The sequence below is a fragment of the Lingula anatina genome, chromosome 9 (genome assembly GCF_051362555.1).
Source record: "Lingula anatina isolate TDL-2025a chromosome 9, LinAna3.0, whole genome shotgun sequence".
In the NCBI taxonomy this organism is placed as follows: Eukaryota; Metazoa; Brachiopoda; class Lingulata; order Lingulida; family Lingulidae; genus Lingula; species Lingula anatina.
In genome coordinates this window covers 7,181,308-7,198,317 of record NC_141775.1, presented here as the reverse complement: position 1 = coordinate 7,198,317, position 17,010 = coordinate 7,181,308, and the positions used below count along the sequence as shown (strand labels likewise).

Here is a 17,010-nt window from a genome sequence, read left to right as displayed (position 1 = left end):
TTCTTGTCGATCTTCTTGTCAGAGTCGCGGAAGCATTAAGTGTGAATGCCACACAAGATGAGTTACCTGTCAGTATGATTGAGAGTTTTTTTTTTTTTTTTAGAAGATGGATTGTTTATAATATTAGATATGTTCAAAGGTATTGGATTATTAAGTGTGATGTAGAAGGAATTCCTGGAAGAGCAGTGATGAAAACACCTGCTTGGATACTGTGCTTTTAAGCTTGTCTTCTTGATTCTTTTTCTGGGAATATGTCCAGATAATCTTGGAGATTTTTTTCACCTGCTAGGTTTTATTGGAATATGGAATGTCCCCAGTTTCTGTTGTTGATCGACTGGATGCCGTATTCTTGTTTTCTAATTAAATGACGTATAGAATTGCATTCTTGGGTATTCAGTTGCACAACAATGAAAAAAAAAGCAACTGAAATTTCTAGGAAAGGAAACTCCATTAATTTTGTTGACGCTGTTGGGAAAGGTCAGGTTTTTAATTTTAACTTGGTCCTATTTAGTTCACCAAGGATATTGCTTAGGCGAAAAAAAAAATGATGAAGGATGTTGACTTCAAAGACGGGGTTCCTTGAATGAAAGTCTGTAATTTCTGAGAAATTTGGAAGCTTGGCCTTAAGATGGACAATGGGATTTGTGTTCTAAGAAAAAAATATGTGGTGTTCCTAAGAAAAGATGTCACCAACTGGCTGCTTCTTTTTCAGCAGTTGTCTACAGTGATTAAAAAATTGTGAAAAAACTTTTTCATAACAGTGAGTTGTTTTTGTTTTGCTGAAGGGTGAACTTGGAATATATTGTCATGTGTGTCACAACCAGGCTGTGGAAAAATTTATTCCTGGTCACCTTTTGACTGTTAAGTGCATTGAGATAGAATCATAATTTTGAGTGAAAAAAAAGAGTTTTATCTTATTGTTTACTTATTTTATAAAAAAAAAATTTTAAGCATCACCATTAGGAAGTATGTGGATGGAGATTTAGTTTCTTTGATCTTCCCTTTTCAGCCAGGGCTAACTGTTACTCATAACACATGAATTTCTGGGCCTAGATAACTTAATAATCCTTTAACTTTTGCCTTCCTCTTCCAAGGTGCCAACACCAATGCTGTGGACCTTCTGCCCCCTGCCTCCATGGGCGAGTCGTGGACCAAGAACCTCCCGACAGACGACGGCAACGAAGGAGACCAGATCAATGCTTTCGATGGTGCCACTAATGCCGCCGAGGTTCCCAGCGGCAAGTTCAACCACACGCTGAGTGAGCACTTCACCATAATGACGTGGATGAAACATCAGAGGAATCCTCTGGAAAGTGGCATCAAGGAGCACATCTTGTGTAACAGTGATGGGGAAAGTAAGTACACAGGGCTTTTGTGGTGTATTGTTGGATGTAAAGAGCTGATATCGAAGTGATTTAGTTTTGTGTTTAGAAGACTTAGGGGTTGAAATCTCCACTGGGATTTTTTGTGTTGATTTTATGGTCAACAGTTATTTTGGGAAATGTGTAATTTCAGTTGCTTATTATTGTTTTAAAGAATTCAGAAATAAAAAAAAAAATGATCACCAGGACCCCTCTGTAAACATGCACAGAGACCTTTTGCAGGCTACTCTACAAATCTGCGCACACACAACAACAACAACAACAACACTTGTTATTGAGGACACAAGTTAGATGTAGGCTGATTTAAAAACTGTACATAAAATTTTGAAGGAATAAGCCAAAAAAAAAAAGTACCTTTCAAATTAAAAGGGCTTCTCCATCATGTAAGCTAAAAGAAGCCGGTGTACTTAAAGAACAACTGCTTCTGAGAGAACTGCCTTTCATGGACCTCTGTCTGTATTCCACATAAGAAGGTGTCCTTTCTGCTCATGCTCATTCAGTACAATACATGGCTTTTTTCAGTCGATTACACCTCACCATCGGAAGGTACGTTCTGGTCTGAGTGCAGATTGCATCGCCCTGTCACATCATTAACCCTTCAATAGTTCATTACCTTAACCCATGCCTTTTAATCTCAGCATGTGTTTGAGACTCTAATGCCTGTGTGCTGTCTTGACGTCGAGCTTTGGCAGAAGCTTTGAGTTGTCAAACCTGGGCACTAAAATATTGAGAATTAATTTGAGAGGAACTATTCTGATGAGGTGCCCAGTTTAGACTGTCACAAGTTGGGATATAGAAAGTGTGGAAATTACAAAATGGCCTAGCCTCTGCAGGGAAAGAAAATCAATTACAGCATGAATTGAATTAAGATGTGAAAGTATGACCTAAAAGAAAAAAAATGTTTAATTTGAGGTCATGTACTTCAAAAGACTGGTGACTGTAGCATGAAGTAAAGTTTGGTTTTGTAACATGAGAAGCTAGAAGCTGAGCATGCTTCGAAGAGAGGTTTGACAGCACGGCAGAAAGTCTGACAGCATGGTTTGAGGTTAGGATGAAGATTTGTTAAACACATTATGTGAGCATGAGTTGATTTCACAAGAGAATACTGACAGAAAAAGCATGACTGCAGTAGGTCCGAAGCATTGTTAATGCAACAGGAGTGAGTCCAAGGTTAAAGCATGCTCACTAGCGACATCTGGTAGCACAAATTAGAGTAAAGACAAGCATGATTTTAGGCAGTGAAAAAGGGGGTTCATAGTGGATGCCTGCTTGAGGCCTCGTAAAGCATCACTTCTTACTGAAAGAAAAATACCACTCTCACTGTTTTTGGATTTGGTGTAAATGTAATTAAATTAATTGATGATAAAGGTCCATTTTTAAAAACTTTCTGGTGTATTACTTCTCACAGAGAGAAAAAAATGAACAAGGGCACGAAGGCACCCCTTGGTTATAGTCTGCACAGTGTTGTGCTTGTTTAATCCTTCAGTTAAAAGTAATGTAAAAAGCTTGTGAAACTCAAATAAATTTTACCAGTTTCTCTAGCACAATAATTTAAAGCTTGAAACAGTTTGGGCTCAAAATGACCCCCTTCCCAAGTAAAAAAAAAAAAGTTTTTGAGAATATCCTGTTATCTTACAGCACTGACAAAAATATCTCCACTTTTTTTTTCCAGACATGAACCGCCACCATTACGCCCTTTACTTGCACAACTGCAAGCTGGTGCTGCTTCTCCGCAAGGAGGCAGGCAACGACCTGAACAAGTTCAGTCCTGCTGAGTGGCGCTGGAACCTTCCAGAAGTCTGCGATGGAAACTGGCATCACTACGCCATTAGTATTGATTTCCCACAGGTAGGTGGCAATAGTAGTCAAAATGGGACCCAATCAAGAGCACATTACAGTGTTCAAATGGTGAATTATACATGTATGAATCTTATTATTTTTTCGCAGTGGCATTATGTTGAATTATGTCTGTAAGACAATTTTCTTTGAAAGAGCAGAGGCATTTGATAGATTAGACTGACAGTTCCTGACCCTGATTTATATTAAAGTTAAGTATAGATTTTGATGCATTTAGAATAACAAACATTACCCATGACTTTCACATGTTCCAGGTCCGTCTGTATGTGGATGGTAACATGTTTGTGGCTACCCATGAGAACTCTGAGGTCATTGAAGACTGGCCTCTACACCCAACACACATCCATTTTACTAGACTGGTCATTGGAGCTTGTTACCAAGGTAAGGCACATAAATTTTTTTGTCAAATGGGCACCCATTAACAATGCAGTGCATAGTGTTAATGTCAGGAAGTGTATTTGGCTTACTTACATCTTGTAAAAGGTGGTGAAGGAAGTCCAAAAAATTAGCATAGGGTTGGTGGTACCAAGACAAGTGGCACTGGAAGTCTCATGTGAGGCCTGTTTTTTGCCACATCTCACAGAGAGGATTAACTTTAAAAAATGAATGTATTTTAGTTTAATTGTTTAGTGTATGTGAAGAAACTGAAAAATCCATCTAAAAGAATCTTACATAAATAAAAAAAGAAAAATGACAAAAAAAAAAAAAAAATGAACAGTTACAAATCAGAGAGCAATTGCCAAACTTGAACCTTTCAGCGGGCAAACACAAGCTAGGCCAGTTTTTCAAGGGCTACCTGGCCCACTTGTCCATCCTGAGGGGAGAGACCGAGAAAGACAATGTGATCAAGTGCATGAACAACTGCCAAGAGAAGCTGGAGTTCCACGCCATGGACCAGGTTAATACTGGAATGGTGAGTAGGCTTGTCTTGAAGTGACATCTATAGATGGGGTTGAGATTAATAAGTGGGTGTGTGTCATAGTGACATCTAAGGGCGTTTCCCAGAGCTTTTAGATCGATCTATCCCCGCGGGGAGTCTCACTAGATTACTGTCAGATAATCTGGCTGAAATGTCCGTCCCGCCTACTACAAGCTGTAAGGGGGTAATTAACTTTCGTGCCTGCTTGGCTGACAGCTATTTAGAGTGAACCCCCAGGGAGTTAGGTCGATCTTAAGTAGATCGATCTAATCTCTGGGAATGGGGTCTAAGGATGGGTTTAGGGAGCAGTTGTTTGCTAAATAGCACCTTTTTGGACACAGAATTTCAATGTTTCATAAAATTCTGGGTCTGTCATAAACAATTCATAATGTTAAATATACAGTTAATCTTTTTCTTTTGTTTTATTTATTTATTGTACCACCAGCGTTAGCGCTGGCGGTACACATGGTTTCGGTCCCGTCCGGATCGTTCCGCCGGCTCCGCCGGCTCCATTGGCTCCGCCGGCTCCGCCGGACGGCTACCGTTACCGCTTCTCCTCCTAGACGGTAAGAGCCCCCGTACCCATCTCATGGATTTAGGTCACCTATAATCTCAATTTGTTCCACGTAAAATTTGGGCTTTGTCGGTATTGGGGTCTGGGTGTGGCACTCATTGCAATGCACCCTTGTCTAAAAATGGCAAAATTAAATGCTAATTATCTACCCTACGGAAGGAGTTATGGGAAAAATTTCTATAGACGGCTTTCCAAAAGTCATATGTGTAGATTTCAAATATACCCTTGGATTTGACCTTTGACCTTTACTCCAAGGTCAAATGGGCCAAAATTTTCAAAAAAATGAAATTTTTTACGAAAAAAAATTTTTTTGCCCTGTTATTCAGACACCACACAGACTTAACCAATAATATTATTGGAAGGTGTTACCCTTCAGGTCATCTTTCATCTCCATGAATTTGGGGTCAATCGGTGCATTTTCACGGGAGTAGCGGCCATAAGATACCGAAACTGAAAACTGTCTCTAATTCGGGAACCGTTAATGCTAGAGACCCATTCTTTTTTGCATTTTGTAGAGCATGTAAAGACCAACACTGGAGGTGGTCTCGGTTTTTTTGTATTCCATACGGTTTTCGAGTTACGCTGTATCAAAAAGTACATATTGGTGGTAAAAGCAAAATGTGCAGTACGGTAATGGATAATAAATTTTGAACTCTGGAAAAATAAAACATAAGGCTTGGCAAAGCAGACAACTTGTGTTCAAAAATGACATTATTTCATCAAATTTGAACTTCTGAAACTTCAGAGCACCTCCTATTTCAAGAATTTTGACCAAAATGACATTTTCTTTATTTTAATTAATTTTTTCTGTACGAAATTTAAGGCACATTATGGTAACTCCAAAATTATAACATTTAGTCCCTTATATCTCCAAAACTGGCAGAGATAGGACCATAGTTACTATTGAAGTTGAATAGGAAGTCATATACTGGCAATCTTACTATGACCTTGAAAGTGACCTTTGACCTACTTTTCACCATGAACTGAACTTTGCAAATTTTTCTTCCCTTTTATCTCCAAAACTGGCAGAGATAGGTCCATAGTTACTATTGAAGTTGAATAGGAAGTCATATACTGGCAATCTTACTATGACCTTGAAAGTGACCTTTGACCTACTTTTCACCATGAACTGAACTTTGCAAATTTTTCTTCCCTTTTATCTCCAAAACTGGCAGAGATAGGTCCATAGTTACTATTGAACTTGAATAGGAAGTCATATACTGGCAATCTAAATGTGACCTTAAAATTGACCTTTGACCTACTTTTCACCATAAACTGAACTTTGCAAAACTTGCTTCCCTTTTATCTCAAAAACTGGCAGAGATAGGTCCATAGTTACTATTGAACTTGAATAGGAAGTCATATACTGGCAATCTAAATGTGACCTCAAAATTGACCTTTGACCTACTTTACACCATGAACTGAATTTTGCAAATTTTTCTTCCCTTTTATCTCCAAAACTGGCAGAGATAGGTCCATAGTTACTATTGAACTTGAATAGGAAGTCATATACTGGCAATCTAAATGTGACCTTGAAATTGACCTTTGACCTACTTTTCACCATGAACTGAATTTTGCAAATTTTGCTTCCCTTTTATCTCCAAAACTGGCTGAGATAGGTCCATAGTTACTATTGAACTTGAATAGGAAGTCATATACTGGCAATCTAAATGTGACCTTGAAATTGACCTTTGACCTACTTTTCACCATGAACTGAATTTTGCAAATTTTGCTTCCCTTTTATCTCCAAAACTGGCTGAGATAGGTCCATAGTTACTATTGAACTTGAATAGGAAGTCATATACTGGCAATCTAAATAGGACCTTGAAATTGACCTTTGACCTACTTTTCACCATGAACTGAACTTTGCAAATTTTGCTTTCCTTTTATCTCCAAAACTGGCAGAGATAGGTCCATAGTTACTATTGAACTTGAAAAGGAAGTCATATACTGGCAATCTAAATGTGACCTTAAAATTGACCTTTGACCTACTTTACACCATAAACTGAATTTTGCTAATTTTGCTTTCCTTTTATCTCCAAAACTGGCTGAGATAGGTCCGTAGTTACAATTGAACTTGAAAAGGAAGTCATATACTGGCAATCTAAATGTGACCTTAAAATTGACCTTTGACCTACTTTACACCATAAACTGAATTTTGCAAATTTTGCTTTCATTTTATCTCCAAAACTGGCTGAGATAGGTCCATAGTTACTATTGAACTTGAATAGGAAGTCATATACTGGCAATTTACTGTGACCTTGAAATTGACCCTTGACCTACCTTACGAAGAACTTAAATTTGATTGTACCATATATATTTTTTGCAATAGTTTAAAAATTCTTGTTGATTGCATTTTTACAGCTTGTCAAGCACAAAACTGGTGGCTGTGTCCCTTATTTTGTGTATGTGGGGGTCTATACGAATGCGCTTGCTCCAGCTGGTGGTACAATATTCGGAGGCGGTATCGCCTCTCTGATCCTCTAGTTCATTCATGTTTTTTTTTTTCAGTCTATCTCCTTCAACAGTGAGATGTCTGAGATCACAGTCACAGGTCACGACAGCGAGGAGGTAGATACGGTTGTCAGGCAGATTGGCTATGTCAACGCCAGAGCTTTCCCCACAGTGGGCAGGCGTAACCTGGAGATCACCTCCAGCGTCAGGTACTGAGAACTGAGAACTTTATTTACGCGGTGTAACTACAGTGATGATAGTTCTGGAATAATAATAATGATGATGATGATAATGAGAGTAATGATCTTGAGAGTAATATGGATCGTGTCTATTATTAATGCTATCCTCAGCTTTTGAGGCTAAATATATAAGTTTAGTCACATGGTGATGTAAAAAAATGAAAATACTTATATAATAATAATAATAATAATAATAATAATAATAATAATAATAATAATCTTTATGATAATATTGAATATTGCCTATTGTTCCTGTCCTCCTCAGCTGTTCAAGCTACAAGAAGATCAACATCCCTCCTGTCCAGACCTACATCATGGTGGTGGAGACAGAAAGCCCCACAATCACCATCAGCGGCACTGGTCACCTCATCAGACCCATGACTGACCTGGCTGAGGGGGTGGCCATTTTCCAGGGCCTCTCTATCGTCAGTAAGGCAGAGGACGGAGAGGATGAGAATGAGGTTCACGAGCACCCTAAGCTGATGGAACGTAAGTGGGGCTCTGGTGTTGCAATTTTTGTAATTTTTTGTCTTCTTTGGAGTTTGTTTAATTTGCATCATTGTTTTACGTAATTTTTGCGTTCTTTAAGACTGAATCAAGGTTTTTGTAGACATAGGACCAATAAAGACCAGAAATCCACTAGACTGATGTGTTTGGTGCTCAGTCATCAAAAATTTTAAAGTAAATTTTGAACAATGGCATTGAGCTGCAGACAGAAAAGAAAACAAAGTTAACGTAAAGATAAGTGAGCAAAGCATTTAGCCAGCCAATTGACCACCAATCAAGATAATTTCTGTCCGTTTACTGTAGAAGACACCAAACCCACCGGTGCCATGGTGAACCTGGATATGTGCACCATCACAGCCAATCCACCACTAGATGTCAGCACTGAGAGTCTCACTCTGCCAGCCAATCAAATCCAACATCTGCAGCTGGAGCACAAGATGGATGCCAACTCTGTGGTTATTTCTGGTAAGTTCTCTCTCTCTCTCTCTCTCTCTCTCTCTCTCTCTCTCTCTCTCTCTTTTTTTATTAAACTTGGTAGACGTCAAATGATTGGTGAAAGGTGTTGAATGTAGCAGTGGATTTAGGCCATTTTGAACTGAAATAGTTTCTTATTATGTAAAAATGTAAAGACTGAAGCTCTGATGTCATTATGACTGCATAGGAAGGATTTTTAACAAGTAAGGCTACTAATGATTTTCAAAATTGTTTATAGGCGCAGACCTGATTTCTAACTATCAGGCAATTCTTCATGGTGTGAAATACGCAAACTCTGGCAGCAGCATGCGACCACGTGCTTTTGTTGTGCAGTGTTCTGAGATGAACGGCAGATTTGTCAGCAATAAGTTCAAAGTACAGGTATGGAATTACACAATGTGAAAGATAGGAAAATGTAATTTTTTTTTTTTTTCAAGCAAGAAGACTTCATAAAAAGGCTTGCTCAAGCACTTGTTACTTATAGGAATGATTTGATATCCATTGGTGTGGGAAAACCTATTTACTGCTACTGGCATAAGTGTATGAAATTAGATTTGTAGATATTTCATAGATGAGTTAAAAAAATTAATAAATAAATAAAAATTGTGAAATTGGATAATTGTCAAGAATAAGCAATATCATTAGATATTTCACTCAGATTTGCATGGAATCCTCTTCAGGTTGAAGGCAGCCACAAGCAGCAGGCTGTGGTGCATGAGAACCAGGCCCATGCCATGAGTGACAAGGTTTATGCCCATCACAACAGCATACAGGACTCCAAGGGTAGAGACATGAACCTGGAGGAGAGAACCAACACAGTTGCCAGTGTCTCTGGGCATGCCAGTAAGTCAAAAGAAAGATTGATTAAGCAATAAAGTGATTTTGTCTTTGAGCTGGTTAAAAGGAGGAAAGGTTTTAGGTGTTTGAGACCAATAAGTTGCACTCAGCTTGGAGATTTCAACTTTTGGCCCACCTCAATTGAGGATGAATATAGATAGACAGTTGTTGCCCATAGAAGAGAGGTCACATTTTTTGTTTGTTTTGACATTCTATAAATGTCATTTGTCCAGGATTGATTTTTTTATACATATTTTATTCCTATATTGAAAACCTTGTGCTGACTGAACTGTATTGATTTTGCAGATGCAGGTATCGTGGTCATCATTGTGATCTGTGTTGGGTTCCTGATGTTCATGATTGTGTTATTGATTTTGCAGATGCAGGTATCGTGGTCATCATCGTGATCTGCGTTGGGTTCCTGATGTTCATGATTGTGTTAGGTGTGATCAGGATCAGAGCACAGCACAACCAGCACAATGTGGTGAAAGTGGAGGAGAACCCAGAGATGGAGTGGGACAACTCTGCCCTCAGTATCACTGTGAACCCCATGGAGAGTGAGGTGAGGAACCATCTCTCTCTCTCTCTCTCTTTTTCCAATATTTATGTGGTTTCTTAGTTCATTCACCCACGTACATATTTTTGCCTATTAGATACCTTTTTGCATCAAGTTTCTATATTCATTATTCAAAGTATTTAAAAAATACAACTTGAAAATGTTTTATTTGGATTTGCAGGGTTTAGACTTTGAAGATGACCATGTGATGGTGCACGGTAACCAGGGAGAAGACAGCGATAGCGATGACGATATTAGTAGCTACCACGACGAGCTGGAGAGCTCTGAAGACGAGTCTGAAAAAGTAAAAGATCGTGAACTTGAGTGGGACGACTCCACACTCACATTTTGAACAAAGACCATTATATTGTGATTTTCGAAGAAGAACCAAAAAAAAAAAACAAACATTTTGATGAAAGAAATTAGATTGAATGGTGATTTATTTAAGACACTAAGAACACAAATGAAAAAAAAAAAAAGTCACCGGGAGGAGAAAGTAAATAAGCATTTTTGACATATTTTTGATTTGCTTGATATTTCTTCTAGATTGCACATTTCGAATCAAATTTGAAGCTTTTTTTGAGAAATTCTGATATAGGAGACCATCTTGTCAGATAGGCTCATATCAAGCACTAAGAGACCAATTCAAGTGTCTATCAGTACTATATCATTCGTGCACATAAGTAATAATCTGTATGTATATTTTTTTCTGTCAGGTGCTTATATAAGTGTTATTACTAAAACTGATTATGATTGAATTTAATTTCTCAAAGTACACATATTCATGCTTGATTGTTAGTGTCCAAAAGGTGGGGTGTGCCAATGGATAGGATATTTCTAGGTCACTGGAGGTGTCAGCCTCGTTCTGAGTGTAAGGTCAAGGTCACAATGAACTGCACCATAGGTGGCACTATTTTCAGCCTGCCTCTTTACTTGAGACATGACATAGTGAGCATCAGATATTGTAATGTTAATGCGTATGCGTAGCAGCTTTATAGTAATGGCTGTACAAAGTCGATGTTACCCACTTGACAGGGGTGAAGCTGTCAAGATGTTCTTATCCAATGGTTACGCATCTAGTTGAAAAAGTTTCTGATGAGAGGGGAAACAGGTAATGTTTGGGTTTTTAAAGAATAACATTGAATAAGCGTACCTTGACAGCCACACAGCCTATTAGCAAGTGGGTTGTGTTGATTTTGTATAGCCCTTTTTTGGGTGAAATTTCCCTGTGTTCAAAGAAGAGATTAGATGGCCAGCATGAAGTTGGAGAGAAGAAAGAACGCCACTGAAGCAAGACATTCCAGGGAGCAAAACAAATAATCTCCACATTGTTTTCTGGGGGATTTGGAAAGGTCCTGTGAAATTGTCTTTCGATTTTGAAGTCTTATAACAGGAAAACTATTGATTTATATATTGCGTTTAGGTTCTAAATTTCCCAAAATTTGGAATGGGACCGTTAAATGATAATTGCGTTGTTTAAATCGCCTTTTTTTAAAATTCATTTACAAGGGTTGCCCAAGAGGCCGAAACAAGTTGAACCAATTTTAATTTTATTTATTTTATTTTATTATTATTTTTTTTTTTTTAGCAAATAGAAAACTTTCAGTATGAAATTATATTTGAACATAAAGCAATTACATCCTGTGCCTTGGAATAGACCTCTGTGGCTGAGTACGTCAGTGATGATCATGTGTGTACAAATGTTGGCATTTTGTAAATAAATCCAGAATGTTATGAACTGTGTATCTAATAGAATTGGATGTTTGAACAACAACAACAAAAGAAAAAAATATAGATCATGTGTAGAACATTTAAGTGATAATTTTAATCATGTGAGTGTAAATAGGCTGCTTTAGTAGAAACCAACCCTTTCTTTGATAATTGGCAATATTTAAACTAATTAAATTGTATGATTCAGTTAAATGTAGTAAATTGTCTGTGGCTTGTGAAGAGCATCCCACCTAATTTGGCTTCAGCATAGCAAATATGACAGTGTCTATGGCAACATGTTGCCATGGCATTGTGTTGTCAGGGTGACTGGTGTCGACTACTTTCCTAGGCAAGTGTATACAAGTAAAAATGCTTTGGCTTTAAGTTCCACTTTAATTGCCATTTTATATCATATGATATACATATATAATTGATATTTTAACTTTCACAAATATGATGGTAAGATATCACAAAATGTTGCATTTAGTATCTTATTGTTATTATGTACACTTTATTTTTAAAAACTGTGATTTTTGAGGAGGTCGTCATTCATTGTTTTACCTCAGATAGGAACAAATAGAGCCTGTCAATTTACAATGCACAATTTCTGGTTCTTTACCCCAAAAACAGAATTGGAACATAATCATAGGAAGAAATTGAACATTTTACAACGAATGATAGATAACGAACTTGCCAGAAATTGCCTCAGATAATTGTGGTTTGCAACAGATATGGTTATTTATTCTGATGAACCTATTTTTGATTACTAGAGACGAGGAGTAAACTCTGAATGATTGCCAGGGAATGAGGAAAATTGAGACAGTGGAATTTGGTGTAAGATACCACGCAATTGAAATTGGGGAAGACGGCAGTGGATGGCTTAAAAACTGAAATGACAACATTCTGCTTGAAAGTGAAGTTATTGAGAAGCGTTTAAGACTACATTGTGTGAGAGGGTAACAAACTACATGTGTAAGAACAAACAAACAAAAAAATGATGTCAAAACTTTTTTACCATGAGATTCAAAAAGTTTGTGTTCAAATTTTTTCAAGACCACTAATTCCTGTGAGTTTGGATTGTATGATGTAATTCGATCCGGTTTTCCTCATTCCATGCCGAGTTTTATTGTTCACCGTTGTAGTCGTATGTAGAGATCAGTTTCACTGTTTTGTCTTCCCAGACGAATAAACAGAACTCACAGGGGAGTCTTGTGTTCTTGTTGTTGCCTATATTAGTATAATATTTTGTATATAATGTTTGAACTTACTACGGCGTCGTTTTGCTGCCGTCGTTTTAATTTTAGCCTGTTGCTTCTATTTTATTCTGCTCATTTTAAACAAGAATTACTGGCCAACGCTCGTTGCAAGTTTTTAAGAGGGGTGAGATTTAGAATTTTGTTGCAAAAAAAAAAAAAAAATCGAGTTTCCTTGGGGTCCCCGACTACTGTCTAGGATATAACGGTTATATTTTATCGAGATCTAAACCGCAGAAGTGCGAGTGGAAGCGGCTTTTATAATTACAGTCTCCGTGATCTTCCAAAAGTCTGTTATTATGTTATGGATACAGCTATATTTATTTCTATACTGTAATGAACCATGTAAGTGAAAAGGGGTGTCCTCAGTAGCACACCACCCACAATAAGATTCGACTACAGTGCCTTTTATCCTTTTGTCCTACGTACTCCTACCCTTCATCTAAGGACACTAATAGCGTTCGTCTATGGATAAGATGAAATCGATAGTGAAAATCATAGCCACAGGGGAAACAACGGAAGCGCATGTTTTGACTTTTGGAAATATCTATTTTATACTCACTTTATACAACCTGACACACACAGGAGCGGTAACCCCTCCACTAAGGACAAGCAAATAATACCCCAACCTTTATTAGCCCCAGTCAAATAGAGCGGTTTATAAATGTGCACTTTTACTTTTAAACAGGAGGAGAAGGGTATTGCTGTATGGAAACGTGGTTATTATTCGCCGCATAAATATCTCAGAATTTCTTTAGAGAAATTAACAAATTTGCGAAGAGAAATAATCAGCAGGACGACATTTCTGATTGCCCTGACGCCACTACAGGTATTTATTTAATGCGACCTCTGAACTGCCAAACTTTGCTTTAACACAAAAACAAATTTAGAACGGTAGAAAAGTCATGATATACAGACCTTTCTGGATAGCATAATGGATCTTCACAGAGTTTTATATTTATCCGAAGTTTATTTTACTGCGTCTAGCAAATGCCAATTGCCGCTTAAAAGTGAGAAAGGGTATATATAGCGATGTCTTGTAAATATGCGCTAACGTCCGCGTGGACGAAAATGTAAAAAATAGACTAATCCTTGTTAAATGAAATTATTAAAAAATTGCAGTCTTGTCTTTAAGTATATATATACAGTTTTTAATTATTTTAATTTCAGATGTTCATGTAAATTAAACGATCTTTGTAGCATACAAATATCCGATGGAGAATTTGCTATGCTCGCTTTGATTATTAACAATGGTATCTTTAATTTTCACTGAAATAAATAGTACAACTAATATACGACTACTACTACAACAAGGGTGCTGAATGATAAAGATTTTGCTGAAGTTTCACAGCGTAGAGTAGGCACCAGATGCTTTCACAATAAAACCGTTTAGCCTCAAAGTGATTTTGCTGAAATAGGTGCTCGACATGCACTAAATGTTCTGTCATTTGTCACACGAAGATAGCCATGATGATATTGAGGGCGTCCATATCGACTGTGCTTGAAAGCAACATTAATGGAATCAGTTTATGAACTGCACGCGTAAAGCAGTAACGAGAATCCCGAAAAAGCAATGAAACAAATAATGAGATTGACTACACAAAATGACACCAGCCTCCATAGAGAGCAATCATAATAGCCGTGTATTTATATTACAGCATAATTGCTTTGGAAGATATAAAAATGCTGGGACTCAATTAATCGGAACAATGAGGTAGGATCGTGTTTCAGTGAACATATGTGCCTTACTACCATTAATCTACGGTTGAATTATGATTCCGTGCAATTTATGAATGCATGGCGTTTTTATTTGATATTAGCACAGAATAGGAAAATTGGTATCAGAGTAGTTTTCTATTCATTGCGACCGAATGGCATCCTCTCCCAAGGTACTGATGCTTTTGCTATCCAAACGTTGGTCTCGGTTTCAGCGGCGGGTTTTGTCAGCGATAGTTTCTAAATTACATCGACTGCGAGGCACTTGCAGATGAGCGCTAATGGTACCTCAGATTTTTCAGACAGCGGTAAGAGCAATTTAAACAAAAGTCTTTATCTCCCGGACGTAGATGTTTGGGAGCTTTGATATATCACAAAGGTGATATCAAAGCGGTATTGCAATCAAGCGGGTAATTCTTGTACTTAGAACAAAAAGGCTTTTAATTATTTTTAAAGCAACCAGGGAATAGACCTAGCAGCACAACATTAATACATTAAATATATATGATAATACATGATAATATATAATTTTTAATGAAAATCGCCCAGAGCGCATCCTTAGCAACACGATACAGATGTATGATAATATTCAGTTGCCGCGCGCAGTGAGATAACTATGTGACGCTCCAGCAAGGTACGAGTGGACTTCTGGATCCGTCTCTCAAAGAGAAAGAAACCGGGACGCCTTTTCAGTTTTGACAGAAGATAGTTAAAGACAGAACCAGAACTCGCGGATGTGGTTGGAAATTGTATATGGTAGGAAGAGTAAATCACATTCAGTGTGGTATTGTTCGCTTATAATTTGCTGGTTTCCTTGAAATCGATGATCCCGGTTCTTTCAAAGGCCATTTAGGGGGTCGATTGTTCAAATGTTTGATAGTAATAAGATAAGGGAATATATATTAAAAGAGACGAAAACTAAAAAAATCAATTTTGGATTTGAGGGGGAAAGGGAGCATTCACAACAAGGTTGGTCCGCGGACTTATTAGCCCGCCTATCAAATATGGCGCGCACTTGACAATGGACTCCCGCCTCCCACATGCACCGTCCCAGAGGAGGCAGAGCAAGTAAGGCTTCATTCACATGCAATGTCTATTTTCTAAATTCTATTTTCTATTCGCGCTTTCTTATGATCACGGTCTGTGCCCTGAATATCCCGCGGCGTAATTACTGGCCGCGCGAGCCAGTTACTATAAGTTACTATAAGTAACTGGCTCGCGCTGCCAGTAATTACGCGGCGGGATATTCAGGGCACAGACCGTGATCATAAGATAGCGCGAATAGAAAATAGATTTTTAGAAAATAGACATTCCATGTGAACGAAGCCTAAATCTCGGCACGTTTTCAAGTGGGTGGAGCCATATTTGATCCGCAGATCAACTTGTTCTGAATGCTCCCACAGTGTGACATATTGACACGCTCTCTTTGGCTCTATTCCCATAGATTTTAGATCGATCTATCCACGCGGGGAGTCTCACTAGATTACTTTCAGATAATCCGACTTAGATGTCCGTCCCGCCTACTTCAAGCTGTAAGAGGGTAATTAACTTTCGTGTCCGCCCGGCTGACAGCTATTTAGCGTGAACCCCCAGGGAGTTAGGTCGATCTAAAGTAGGTCGATCTAATCTATGGAAATGGGGTCTATAACTGCAAACTTTATACTTTAAAGAATATGTTACGACCATCCAGCTCAGAGTATTTCAAAATGAATTTTCACGCACTCGGGTACTTGTGTTAAGTTTTTCAGAGGGGTGGACAACAGTATTCCAATTTCATCACATGTTTTATTTATTATTATTATTATGATTAAAGGAAACTGGACCGTGACAAGTAGCCCAAGGAAAATTTTTGTCAAGTTCTTCCTGGGACCTAGTGGGTCATAGCTTCTAGTTATACTTCAATAAATTCAATCCCGCCAGTAAAAGCCAGGACAGAGCACGGAAACGTATTTCCTAAATATTGATCCCTGATGGTGAGAGTGTGGGATTGTTCAACAATACGTCTCTTTCTCCATTGATTAGGTGAAGTTATCTGTACAGCGTGTTAGCTATCGCTAAACCTGTTGCCCTTCAGATACGATGGCTTGGGTTTCCCATAGATCGCATTCAGATCAGCGGACTAACAGATCCGCGGATCAAATATGGCGACCCTCTTAAAAGCTAGCCGCTTAATTCCCGATTAGACACTAAATAGATTCCCTGCCGGGATTAGGCAACAAGCTCTCAAGTTGGTCAGCCATATTTGATCCCCGGATCTGTTAGTTCGCTGCTCTGAATGCGCTCATAATAACTGCACATTGCCTTGATTTGTGATAGGACGTTCTTTATGTATATCAGCGTTGGAAAGATATTAAGAGTATCGCACTTATATCATACTTTATCTTAATATAGTGGGTTACCTGAACTGATTATTCGCCTAACGGTTCTGGGGACGTGTTTGTGATTGGTGCAGTATACGATAATATTTCTCAGCAGGGTGTTTTGTTATTTGTTTGATAGGCCTAAGACTCAAATTATTCCAGATTCAAAGGC

At 38.1% G+C, this 17,010-nt stretch overlaps 1 protein-coding gene across 2 annotated transcripts in view; it reads left to right on the top strand.

Moving 5' to 3' along the window:
- LOC106154842 (calsyntenin-1) overlaps positions 1–12,715 on the top strand; it is a 35,093-nt gene extending 22,378 nt beyond the window's left edge. Inside the window, exons 7-18 of one of the 2 annotated variants that reach the window (XM_013529353.2) lie at positions 1,095–1,355; positions 1,905–1,928; positions 3,055–3,230; positions 3,494–3,620; positions 3,998–4,152; positions 7,244–7,395; positions 7,691–7,914; positions 8,236–8,397; positions 8,645–8,787; positions 9,087–9,249; positions 9,624–9,805; positions 9,981–12,715. In XM_013529353.2, the coding sequence (XP_013384807.2) occupies positions 1,095–1,355; positions 1,905–1,928; positions 3,055–3,230; positions 3,494–3,620; positions 3,998–4,152; positions 7,244–7,395; positions 7,691–7,914; positions 8,236–8,397; positions 8,645–8,787; positions 9,087–9,249; positions 9,624–9,805; positions 9,981–10,151 (1,940 nt within the window). In that variant the 3' untranslated portion in view covers positions 10,152–12,715. The remainder of the gene's footprint in view (positions 1–1,094; positions 1,356–1,904; positions 1,929–3,054; positions 3,231–3,493; positions 3,621–3,997; positions 4,153–7,243; positions 7,396–7,690; positions 7,915–8,235; positions 8,398–8,644; positions 8,788–9,086; positions 9,250–9,623; positions 9,806–9,980) is intronic. The other variant, XM_013529354.2, reaches the window with a different exon arrangement.
- The last annotated feature ends 4,295 nt before the right edge of the window (positions 12,716–17,010 follow it).